General features: G+C 25.0%; 1 protein-coding gene across 1 annotated transcript in view; it reads right to left on the reverse strand.

The window, feature by feature from the left end:
• Positions 1-11,005, reverse strand: part of LOC111638551 (cubilin-like) — a 30,836-nt gene extending 19,831 nt beyond the window's left edge. Inside the window, exons 1-9 of the mRNA XM_023384279.1 lie at positions 10,953-11,005; positions 10,207-10,318; positions 8,167-8,427; positions 7,958-8,086; positions 5,265-5,510; positions 5,074-5,190; positions 4,025-4,276; positions 3,805-3,933; positions 2,753-2,995 (exon numbers count right to left, since the gene is read on the reverse strand). Of these exons, the coding sequence (XP_023240047.1) occupies positions 2,753-2,995; positions 3,805-3,933; positions 4,025-4,276; positions 5,074-5,190; positions 5,265-5,510; positions 7,958-8,086; positions 8,167-8,427; positions 10,207-10,240 (1,411 nt within the window). The 5' untranslated portion in view covers positions 10,241-10,318; positions 10,953-11,005. The remainder of the gene's footprint in view (positions 1-2,752; positions 2,996-3,804; positions 3,934-4,024; positions 4,277-5,073; positions 5,191-5,264; positions 5,511-7,957; positions 8,087-8,166; positions 8,428-10,206; positions 10,319-10,952) is intronic.
• Between the last annotated feature and the right edge of the window lie 1,953 nt (positions 11,006-12,958).

The following is a 12,958-nucleotide window of genomic DNA, read 5'->3' on the forward strand; positions in this document are numbered from 1 at the left end:
TTTCAGAATAACTTTTTAAGTTCTGGTCACTCGCAATTTTATCATAAAACTTATTTCATTATAAGTAGCGATTTTGCTTTATAATTAGCATTAATTTCGTGGCTTCAATATTTAATTTTAACTTCTCTTTTGACCACTGGAATTCATGAGTGAAAATATTCTTTTTACAAAAGATGTAGTTCCTGAAAAACAAAGGACTAATTTTATCAAATTATTAAAGTCTTGGAATTCGAAAACTTTTTTGTACTGTACTTTAAATATTTAGAACCATCTGTCAGCCAAAATAATTTTTTCTATCAATTTCAAATGTTTTGTTATTGTTTTTATTAGCACCCATTGATCGAATTGTCGAATTTCATCTGTTTCAGTTCTCGTAATATGTTCCACAACTTTGTTGAAACTATTCTGTAAGCTGTATTTCATTATTTCCTTCCTCGATAGTATCCATTAAAATTTATGAGTCTTAACAACACAAAATAAACATTTCCTAACAAATCACGAGTTCAGAATACGATATACAAATCAGAGAGCTTAGTTTTTGATTTCAACATGAGGGAATCCATTATATCATTAAACTGTGGCGCTGCACTTTCTGTCTGACATTCATGGAGACCAGGGTTGGCATGATTTTAAAAAAATGTTTTAAAACATTTAAAACGGATTTTTTAGAAATAAAACACTTGATCTAGTAAAATAGAAAAAGAAAGAAACAAAACAGAAAAACTTCAGTGTAAGACTCAAGAATGTACAGAATGTTTTATTTAATATAAAATATAGCGTTTTTAAATATTTCTTTATGCAATGGCATTTTTAAGATTTCCATGTACAAACACCAAAACATGATTGACAGCAGTGGCTTCTGCAGCTTGAAGAATTTCTTATTTTCAGAAATGTACAACGCTCAGTAGTGTTTGTTTAGGTGCTTGAAAACTTTAACAAGCTTTGCTGCCTTTTCCTGTCCAAGTCGATTTCTAAGTTTCGAATGAACAAGTCCATAGGTAGAGAAAATTCTCTCAATTCCCGCTGAAGAAGCCACTGCTTTGTGCAGCTATGTAACTAATTTTAAAACAAGTTTATCAATTTTTTCACGTAGTGACTACCACCATGTAAGAGGAGTGATATTAGTTAACACAGACTCTGCAAACATGTGTTCCAGATATTCCTGCACTCATTTTTACTTAACAAGTAAAAACAATAATAATAATGTCTTTTTCCATCCATTAGTATTACAATATATTAGATGTATTGCTAACAGTATTAACTGGCATGTGCTGTCAGGAAATCTCCTCTTAGTGATAAAAGTCGTGTGTCACGTGCTTTCATGATCCATGAGAGTGAGAAAAATTTCCCATTCGCACGTTCACGTTTAGCTCACAAGTCAGAAAAAATTTTATTTACTAAATTTATGTAATATAACATTTTTTAAAAATTTAAAACATTGTTTTAAAACAGTATTTTATAATGTAATATAAAAACTGTTTAAAAAAATTAAAAGAACGCTATTTTCATTAAATGTTTACATTATTACATAAATTTCAAAGAGAAATTGAATTTATTCGTAGTAGAAATTAAATTTATTGACATTGCTAATGCAACAATAATAAAAATTAGATTTATATAACGAGTTAAAAATTATATTATTTGATTCTAGTTTACGGAATGATAAACATTCATAAGCGAGAGTGTTGTAGTTAATTAAATTCTATGTACTCGTTATAACAGAATGATTTAGAATTGACTTAAATGAATAATTTTTAAGCGATTTTTATAAATATTTATTTTCAAGTTTAAAAGCAAAATAGTAACAATAAAATAGCATTTTTTAATGAATATTTTTAAAATTTATTGTTGAAAAATTAAAATTATAATTATCATGTTCATAAATAAGTATGAACGGCCATATCCGAAAATTAAATTTAAAGATTCCTGCTTTAGAATTAGCATAAATGTTCTATTATAATTGTATGAAATTGTTTAGATGTTGCATTTCTTTTTGTTTGTAATATATTTTCATGAAATAATTTACAACATTAATCGTGCGCGAAATTATGACATTTTTCCATAAATATAATACACCCCCGCTTTTACGATCGTAAAAGCGGGGGTGTACTATATTTCTTCTTTTAATTTTAGAAAATTTTTATTTGTTTTTAATGTTATATTGCAATTGGTAAAATTTAACTGTTTAAAAAATAACAAGTATAAGATTTAAAAGGAAAATCTAAAATAGAAATGGTTTTTGTTTTTTTTTTCTTACAGGCTAAGACAATAAAAAGATTTTCAAACATTTGTGTCGTAAATATATTCTTGAGTAAATCATTTTCAGAATGTCGACAATGATTCAATTCATATATTTAAGCTTTTAATATTATCATAACAAACATTCTGGAATATATTAAAATAAAAAATGTTATTTTTATACGTTAATGCAAACAATTTGCGATAAATTTGTAAAATATTCTAATTTTCACTAAAATATACAGTCTAAAATAAATATCTACTGTAACATTATGTCTGAATAAACATTTGTTTTTTATTATTTTTCTGTTGAATAATCACATTAAAAACATAACAACTCGAGAAAATTTGAATGTTATTTACGAGTTACAATCGAAAAAATGCAAATTAAAAAATAGATTTCATCAATGAATTTTTGTCAGGCAAATTTAAAGAATTTTCTAACAGTATAGAATTGAATAAATGCACATAAATTTATATATTGCAATATGAGAAAGAATTTCAAACTACTTACGTATGCTGTTAGGTGTTATCACTCCACATAATTTCTCATTTTCAATCTCTAAATAATCTCTTTCGCAATTTGGACTATATTCGACGTCAAAAGCAATAAATGTAATATTCAACTGACAAACATTATTATCTAATCGTCGAATAATGTATCGACAATTCATGTCTCGACTATAATCCGCTGGATAATTAGGAGTTTGAATGTAAAACGTCTCTTGGGCATACATATGATCGCATGATTGCTTTTCTAGAAATCAAAATGAAAAAAAATTCCATTAAAATAACGGGTTATCAATTATAACAATAACAAATAGTTAATTATAGTAGTTAATGAGTTACGAACAGAATATTTTTAATATAAATTACAAATATGCTAATTTACTAATGTAACTACTTCAATCGTGCAAGAAGATTCGAATATAAAATAAAAAAATATATTTTATTTATATGAAAAATATTTTATAGAGTATTTTAATTTAAATGTTAGGTATCTGTGAAAAAATTTAACCAGATATTATAGGCTATATAAAGTCTGTACTAATTTTATGTATTTAAATATATATTAAAACACTCTTAGAAAATTTTTCAAAGAACTGAATAAATGATTCTTGTTATATGTTATTCGGTTCGTTGCTCTCTTATAAACTATTTCAAAGGAGATTTTTGTTGTTTGTTTATCCACGAATAACGTTAATAAACAAGATGAAAATAGGTTAAAAACAGTTTTCTTTTTTTTTCAAGCGATAATGTGTTTCAAAATAATTTAAACTAATGTTTTAATTTTGATTTTATTCCTAATTCCTTTTTAATAAAACAATCTTTAATCCTATTTCTAAAAGTTTACAAGAGATCAGCTGTAATTTTGTTAGAAATATGAAGATTAGTAAAATACGGTGGCACCCCTTAGCTCACAGGACAGAGTTAAAAAGAAAAAAAATAGATTGTACTCATCGTAAAATTTTGGAAACTGAAATATGTTTTAGGATCCAGACATTACTATTAGCCTCTTCAATGTTTTTGTTTTTTTTTGTTTTTGTTTTTTACAAATCGACTAACCTGGTTGAGTTGGCAAAAGACGTGGACAGGGTATCTGTCGTACTTTTATCCTAAACCCTTTTCTGGTAATTGTTCCGTCTGATTTAAAATTCATCACGACGCTTCCGTTCGTATCAAACGCAAGAAATTCTAAATTTTCAAAAAACTTGTCTTAATTATTTAACTAAAATTTAGTATTTTAGTTTATTAAATAAATTAAATTAAATAAAAAAAAACATACTCTTTTTTCCTTTTAATGAACTCCCGCAGTATCTCCTTTCATTAATTTCTAGATAATCTTTAACACAATCCACGCTGTAATCCAAAAAGAAATCCGTAAAGTCTAACTCTACTCTACAGTATTGATCATCGTGTCGATCCACTGAATAAGTACATGCCAAATTATTATGATAATTTTTTGGATAATCGTAACTTATTATTTCGTCTGTAATTTGTTCTGTACACACGTCACACGATACTTGGCCCGGAATCACTAAAAGTAGAAACAAATACAGTATATCAAATTTATAATACAGATTTAAAATAGGCATAGTGTGATTATTGTATTAATTGTTATAACTTTTAAAAATTAGATCATGTTTTGCGTGAAGGAAATTATGAGGAAACGTCTATTTTATAATTGTTGGAACTACATTAGATTTATTCTAAACAATAGTGATAAAACTCGCGTGTAAAAAATTCTAAACACCACCTAAAATTTATTTATTTAAGAGAAATTGTTTTCTCTCATGTTCCAAGCTAATAAATTCTGTTATTTTCAAACTCCACCAAGAATAAACGGATTGTTTATTATGTCAAATTTATTCAAATAAATAGAACAACAATTTATTGAATAAAAATTAGAAATAAGTACTGTCTTTAAATTATATTGAATGAATGGAAAATTGTGGTAATTTAAAGAGAAATGCAAGTATTATTGAAAAAATTTCTAAATTTTATTTTAAATTTAAACGATAAAAGAAATTTCAGTATTATTTCCGGCATAAATGAAGCATACACTGCGTACATAAGTATATGTTTGAGAATGGTGATTAAATTTACATAAATTATACATAAATAATTTAAAATATAAGCCCAGATTTCTTAGCTCAAAAATTACGATTAATTTAATCCTTCTTTTTTATTATTAAAATAAAAAAAATGACAGACTTTCTGCTCTTGTAATTCCATATTCGTTTAGTATAGTATAGTATTTATAGTACTTTTCAGTGCTTGTAAATAATAAATTACACAGAAAAATTACTTAAAAATAAAATATTGGATTCTTACTAGTTGCAGGAGAACAATCAGTTACTTGTCTGACGCGAATATTGAATCCAGGCCTGGTAGTCTGATCGTCAGTGATGAATCTCATCACCATTTCAGGTACGTTAAACATAAATACTCCTAAATAAGAAATAATTCGTTGGAAACAATTCTGAATGTTATAAATCTAAAAATATAAAAGGAAAATGACGTACTGACTGCATCAGGTGAAATGGTTCCGCACAATTTCTTTCCTCCAACGTCTAAAAAATCATAGATGCATCCATCGCTTGGTTCCAGATCAAAATGAAGGAAAGTAATTTCTAATCCACAGACGTCTTCTGCTCTTCTTTTGATTAAATAACGACATTCTTCTAAATTTCCGTAATCTTTCGGATATTTTGGACTAGTCAGAGTGAATTCTTCTTCATCATATTGCGTGTCGCAAGTCGTTTCTTCTTCTGAATAATAATAAAAATTACTACCATTATAATATTTTTTTTTTTGTAAAATTTTATTAAAACTGGAATACATTTATTTTGTTTTATTATGTAAATAAAATGTTCTGTTATTAAAATCTGAAAATTTAGTGAAATATATTTCGAGTTTAGTTAAATTTTGCAAGAATAACGTATAAATAGATAAACATAATTTGTTTTCAAGTTTAAATATGTGTATTAATTTATGTTTAAGTGATTTAATAGAATTTTGTTGTTTTATGTTTAAAATAAGTCATAATAAAAAATCATTTTATTAATATTTATTATATTCCTCATTTTTTATAATATAACAATTTAATAGTCAATAATTTAATGAACTTATACATAAAAATATATTATAACAATTGATTGTAAAAGATAATCATGTAATAGGTATAAATGAGTTTATTGAATTCTTACTATGTATTTTTAAAAATTTGCTTTCTCATAAAGAAAACAGGAAGAGAAATCGTGTATATATGCTCTTTTCAATTAATACATTTAACATTTACGGATTTTTAAGCTTCATTAAAGAAAGTTTTTATATTAAAAATGGTCTTTAATATTTCCAATTTCGAAATTTAATATAATAAAATCAATTATAACTTATTTAATAAGAAGGAATTATAATTTATATTCTATTTCTTTCTCAAGATATCTCTGCTAGAAAAATTTTTGACGTTTTAAATGGTTAATTTGAAACGTAATCATGCAGAGAATAGCTTAATCGGTTTCAATTTAGTGACGTTAAACTTACTAAAATAAGAAAAAAAATGATTATTACTAAAAATAGAACATGATTATGTCTATATATTTTTTTTATTTTTAGTAATATTATTGAAAAGAACAAATATCATTTAATAAATTTTATTTATTAAGCACGAAATAAAATTCAATTTTAAAAAATAAATATAATGCATGTGTAAATTAAAATTATAATAAAATTTTAAAATATTTTCAATTTTATTCGGTAAAAAAATTATACCAGTAAATAATAAGGAAAAAATTTTGAAAAATAAAGTAAAAACTTTGAATGTATNAGTTTCAGACAATAAGCTGACCTCTTATTGTATCGAGCTTAATGATTGCCTTCAATAAACAAAAGATTCCAAATAACTCTTGAAATAATACATTTTGATGGCTCTATTCTAAGTGGAATACAAGAAATACTATTATTTGACTATTTTTATGGAATTATTTCAGCATATTTAATTAATTAAAGCTTATGTTCTTATATAATTAGCTATGTTTAGAAAAATGTTATGTTAATTATTGTTTAGAACACAAATATTGTATTCATTGGATCATTGATGAAATATAAGGATTTCAATTAGAAAATTCTTGAGAATTCCATAATCTTGAGTCTGCAGGTGTGTAGGAAAACTCACAAAATTAATTAAACATACAAACGATAATAAAACTGAGCATAATAGTAATATATTATTTTGTATTGAATCAACCGTCTCCTTAAAAAACGAAAGTACGCAAACATGATATGGAACATATTTTACACCGATACATGTACACTACTTAATTCTGTACTTATATCTAGTTCTTAATAATTTTAGTTACTGATGAGGTGCCATAAAATGTAAGTCGACCCGAATGCATCTATTTATGTATGTAATCAACCAAAATAAACATAATCAAACCGTAGTTTTGGATTATTGCATTACCGGTAGAGTTTCTACACATCTGCAGACTCAAGATTACGGAATTCTCGAGGATTTTCTATTTGGAATATAGCTGGAGATCCCAATAAGAAAGGAAATAAAGATTTTATTTAGTTTGAAAATATATATATAAATAAAGAAATATAAACTATACGAACTATGCATTGAAGTAAACTAATGTATTTTATATAAGATAAACAGGAAATTTAAAAGATTTGTAAAAATATTTTGCCAAAAGCAAACTTGTAATCAATAAAACTTTTACAATCAATGTAAATATTTTAATTTTTTTTTATTACAGAAATAAATTTTAAACTGGTTTATATTGAATAGTTATTTAATTTAAAATTAAAATTGACAAATTAATATATTAATAATGAATCACAAAGAGAATTATTATAAGTTATTTTAAATATTAATGATGATTAATTTAGCATAAATATAAATACTGTAAATCTGTAAATTTCTAATTTGAAAAGATCTGTAAATTTTTATAAAAATTAATTTAAATTATTTAATAGTTTGTAAACGCGTTTAGATTTTAATTAAAATACCAATATATAATTATAATTCCAAATAATAATTAAGATTAAAAAAAGAATTAATAGAAAATATTTGTAAATAGCTAAGAAATTTTTTGTAACATTTCAATTATTTAAAAAAAATGTTTCTTTAACAGATAAATAAATAAATAAGTAAATAATTTATTATTATATTGTAATTTGAAAATTTTATTTGTTATATTAGAGAACAAACCTTTACTCATAGAATTACATATCCCCGGATATTTTCTAGCTTCGATCCAGAATCCCCTTCCAGAACCGGTAGAATCGGTATGAAAATGTAGAGTTAATTCTTCCAATTCCGGAGAGAAATTAACACTTACTGTAAAATATATTTATAATTTTACAATATTGTCCCTTTAAATTTCTACATTCGTTGTTAAATGTGAGTATCAAATATACCTGTTCTCCCTTTCCATTCACTTCCACAATATCGTTCTCCAGCAATTATTAAAAAGTCATTAGAACACGTGTCATCATCATTACTCTTAACGTCGAAATCATGAAAAGTTAATTGAATTTGGCATGATTCGTCCACTCTTTTAATTCTGTACGCGCAGTCCATATTGTTTCTATATTGCAGTGGATATCCGTAAGTGGTGAAGTTTCCTTCGCCATCATAAAGGGAAAAATCACAAACCCCTCGAGTAAAGGTGATTGTTACTATTAAAAAATCAAAATTTTGCATATATAAAATCTACTTAAAATTTCTTCTATTTAGTAATACAATTAAAGTATTTTTAAATGCCATTTTTCGTTATTGGCAATAGAATAAAGTGTGAAAGTAGTACATTTATTTTCTTGTATGTTTAACTAAATAGATGAGGAATAATAGTCTGTGTGGAAATTGTTTTTTACACGAAAGTATTTGCGCTTTAACTTCATGCTATGAAGAAGAATAAAAGATTATAGGAAGCAAACGAGGCTCGTGCTGTGTTCATCCTATGCCAAATGAACATGTGTGTCAAGGAGAAAAGTGTACGACTGCACGACATATGAAAGAAAATTGGTGAAAAGAGCCAAGCACAAAAAATTATAACTCTTTTTTTTAATACTTTGAATAGAAAGAAGGGCGGAGGGTTATTCGTTCTTAAGATTGTCTTGCACGGCACTCCATCAGATTTGTACTTTTCCTATCTTATTTTTAATTACTAGCTTTAACTTGTTACTTTCATCATCTTTTGTTACTTCGAAGGTCATAGGAGAACTTTTATGTTTTTTTTTTTTTTTTTCCGAAAATTATTCGAATTGAAATTTTCATACTTTTTAAAAAATATTTATATTTGTAATTATCACAGTATAATATTAAACTAAATATATAAAAGTGATATTATAACTTTAAAATAGCATAGAACTAAAACTTGTCTAAATTATAAAAAAACAATAATTCATTTTGAAAGGATATTGGAGTTAAATTACAATTTTTATAGATAAAAAATTCTATTGATTAAAGGATAAACAATGAATTCATAATCAAAATGACCTTTTCTTTCGCATGTGAAGTTTATTAGAAATAAGCAGCAGGAAGAAAAATAATTTAACATTTATCTATAAAATAACAAGTAATAAAATTGTAAAACGCAACTATCATACACTCTTAGTTCGACTAGAATTTCTGTATGATTCCGACTGATTTGATTGCTTATCTGATCAGATATTTAATTGGATAAGAATGCTTCCGTTTCTTCTGTGTTTAAACATGAGATATTAAAAATATGTTAGATTATTGTCATACTGTTAGGTAAAGCAATGAATATTTACCGGATTAAATAGTATTTTAAAAAACGAATTATCAATCAAAATGATGGATTAATTGTGTCATTATAACCTCATTCTTATATATTCTTTATATAGCTTAAGGTCAAGTTCATGCTATTTTGATCGTAACCGTCGGAATTGTCATAAAACTATGAAGATCAGTAAACTGAGATAAAAACCATTTGTTAAAAAGAAAATATTTTTAACTTTAGGAAGTATTGCAGGTTTTATCACGAGAATAATAAAATTCTAATAATTAATTCGTTTTATTAAAAATGAAATTATTCAAATAAAGATAAAAATCATCACAGAAAGAAAACTTTGTCTAATTTTCTAATAGAGCGTAGAATAAAAAAAAAAAACAATCAACTGTATATATTATAATTTCCCTTTTTTAAGCCAGAAATTTTCTATAACACGAGTTTCAGACAATAAGCTGACCTCTTATTGTATCGAGCTTAATGATTGCCTTCAATAAACAAAAGATTCCAAATAACTCTTGAAATAATACATTTTGATGGATGATAGATATTACCTTTGTTGATTATATATTCTAGCTGTCTTTTCAGATAATAATTGAGCTAATGCCTATATTATAAGGTTAAAGAAACAAGTTGCCTCCGAGTCTGTTTCTAAGCAGGTGGATCCTCCCTCTAATTACCAGAAGCAAATATTTGTACTTACCTTTCTTTCTCCCAGGTGTAGTCGTTCGATTCATTATCGGATTGGGTTCATCTTCTACTTCTAATTGACGTGCGAAAGTAAAATTAGGAAATAATGGCGGAATTTCGACGCTCTATAAACAATTGCAACAAACAGAATTTTATTCAATATAATATAATTATTTTAGTTTTATAGTTTGTGATTGAGTGTCATAACTTTTTTCATAATAAAATGAGAAAAATTAAAATAACTCAGCAATTTATATAAAATTATCAGATAATATTGAATATCAAATATAAAAATATGAAAAAAGAGTTTAGTTTTAACGGAAAAACGAATCCATCATCGTTATAAATAAGGTTTATTTCCCTCGTTTAGCATGATTAATGATTAATAATACCAGTATCGAAATGTATTATGTTCAGTTTAAGATTTATTTGCATTTAATTTGCAAAGAAACTCGTTATACAAAATAAAAATCTTTATAGGTTTTTAGTAGCAATTTTTTACTTAGTCTATAAATAGATGAGTTCTTTAAGACTTTTAAAAATATATTTATCATTTTAAATCAAGAAATTAAATTATTAACCATTTTAAATTAAATAAAGTTAATAATTAATTTGATAATTATAATTCAAAATACTTTATTTAATAAATTATTTTTAAATTTTACATATTGAATTTTAAATTTACGATAGCGCATCAGAATTTTTTCTCACGTTAAAATGCAATAACAATAATAATAATAATAAATAGTAGAAACTCACTTGTACATCTGCAGGAAATACACCATTCCACAACAAGAATATACAAAATATGAGGAACATAATAAATATATTTCTCACTGAGAATGTAAGACAGTGAAAGTATATTTTCTTTCTTCACATCTCCAGCATACTGAGGGTGAATTTATCCAACCTGTCCATTTATACTCCTGCGACAAAGACGCGATGCACGAAGGCAAAATCACTCATGTATGACGCTCACCTGTCTCAGATGGGGAACTTTCACTTATCGTTAGCGTAATACATTCGAACAAGAATCTGCACTTTCTTGACCAGATGAGGTCAGAGCGGAATGGATGAATTCCTTTTCCTCTTTAATATTCCTATTACACACTCGTTTGCCTTTTCTACTATGAATGAACAAATATTTCAAGAAAATTTTCAACAAATGTTAACATTAAATCTCACTGGTGATGATGTGTATTGTGAAACACGTCAAAAATTCCTAAATTGTTCGTAGTCTGTAAAAGTTTTTTTGACTTCATAATCCCTTTTTAAGACATTGTTAACTACAAATTCTATTGAAGGGATTTTTCTTCCATTTGAGAATTATATTTTAAGAGTTCAACGACTTTCTTACAATTTATTGATTTCGTAAACCCGAGATGAATTAATTATATCTTTAATTAAATATGCAAACTATCAATTTTCGCATCATTTATTTTAAAAGGGAATTTAAAACTTTAAATAATTCATAAATTATATTAAAGCGAACGCCTTAAATCCTTTTGTAATTTTGCAAAATTTATGAGCCTTCTCTTTAGTTGTGCGCAGACTAATATAATAATTTAAATAACAATAATAATAATTGTAAATTTTATAGAATTAATTTAGTAATGAATATTTATGATAATTATTAATGAATGCAAAATTATGTAAGTCTTTTAGTTTTCGTTTAACAGAGGTTAACAGAATGTTCATGAATTATTTTTTCGGAATTTTAATTGAGTTATGAAACATAAAAGAAAAAAATTCTTATTCTTTAAACATTAATGATTTTATTAATCTAATCTACCTCGAGGAAAAGAAAAAAACAAAAGACGGAGAAGTTATTATATAAAAATATATAATTAAATTAACTGTTAAATTTAAGTGGTTCAAACAGGGTTAATGGTTAGGGCGAATCGTGTTTTAGTAATTTTGTGAAGAAAATTATTTAAAGAAAATAATAATTTGTAANATTATAATTGAGTTAATTTTTTATAGGGGAGACCGGGGCTACCTCGAGGAAAAGAAAAAAACAAAAGACGGAGAAGTTATTATATAAAAATATATAATTAAATTAACTGTTAAATTTAAGTGGTTCAAACAGGGTTAATGGTTAGGGCGAATCGTGTTTTAGTAATTTTGTGAAGAAAATTATTTAAAGAAAATAATAATTTGTAAAATTCTAAACATAATAAAAGATGTTTCAACACATCTCTAAGAATCTTTCACTTCGATGAAGTTAAATTTAGTACGTAGAATTAACTGTCAGCGCATGTCATCGTGCCATCTCTAATCTCCCAACAACGGTAGTTAATGCCTACGTTCTACACATTAGAGGAATGTAGCAAAATTGCCAATTAGTAATCATACTGATCAATATCTAACACTTTAAATTAATTTTTAAAACTTATATATAATAAATAGAATATATAAATTAAATATTTAAAACATTTCACTCTCATTTAATCAGAAAATAATGTTTTTAAACGAAAAAGTTTTATTTTATTATATCGTTTATCTACTTAATTCTTAATAATCATTTTAAATTTATTTTCATGTAGTTTTATTAAATAGTTATATATGTAAATAAAAATTTATTTTCCTAAAAAGTATTTTTGTTGCAGAAATAAAAATTAAATAAAATTAAACAGAATTTTTAAAAAAAATTATGTGAAAAATAGAAATATAATAAGCAAATCTTATATTTATACAGAAACCAAATTAGTAATTATAATAATAAATAATATAATGTATAAAAGCAGCAATATAATAATAAATGC

This window comes from Centruroides sculpturatus, unplaced genomic scaffold (genome assembly GCF_000671375.1).
Source record: "Centruroides sculpturatus isolate CEXI.00-Female unplaced genomic scaffold, Cexi_2.0 scaffold856, whole genome shotgun sequence".
NCBI lineage: Eukaryota > Metazoa > Arthropoda > Arachnida > Scorpiones > Buthidae > Centruroides > Centruroides sculpturatus.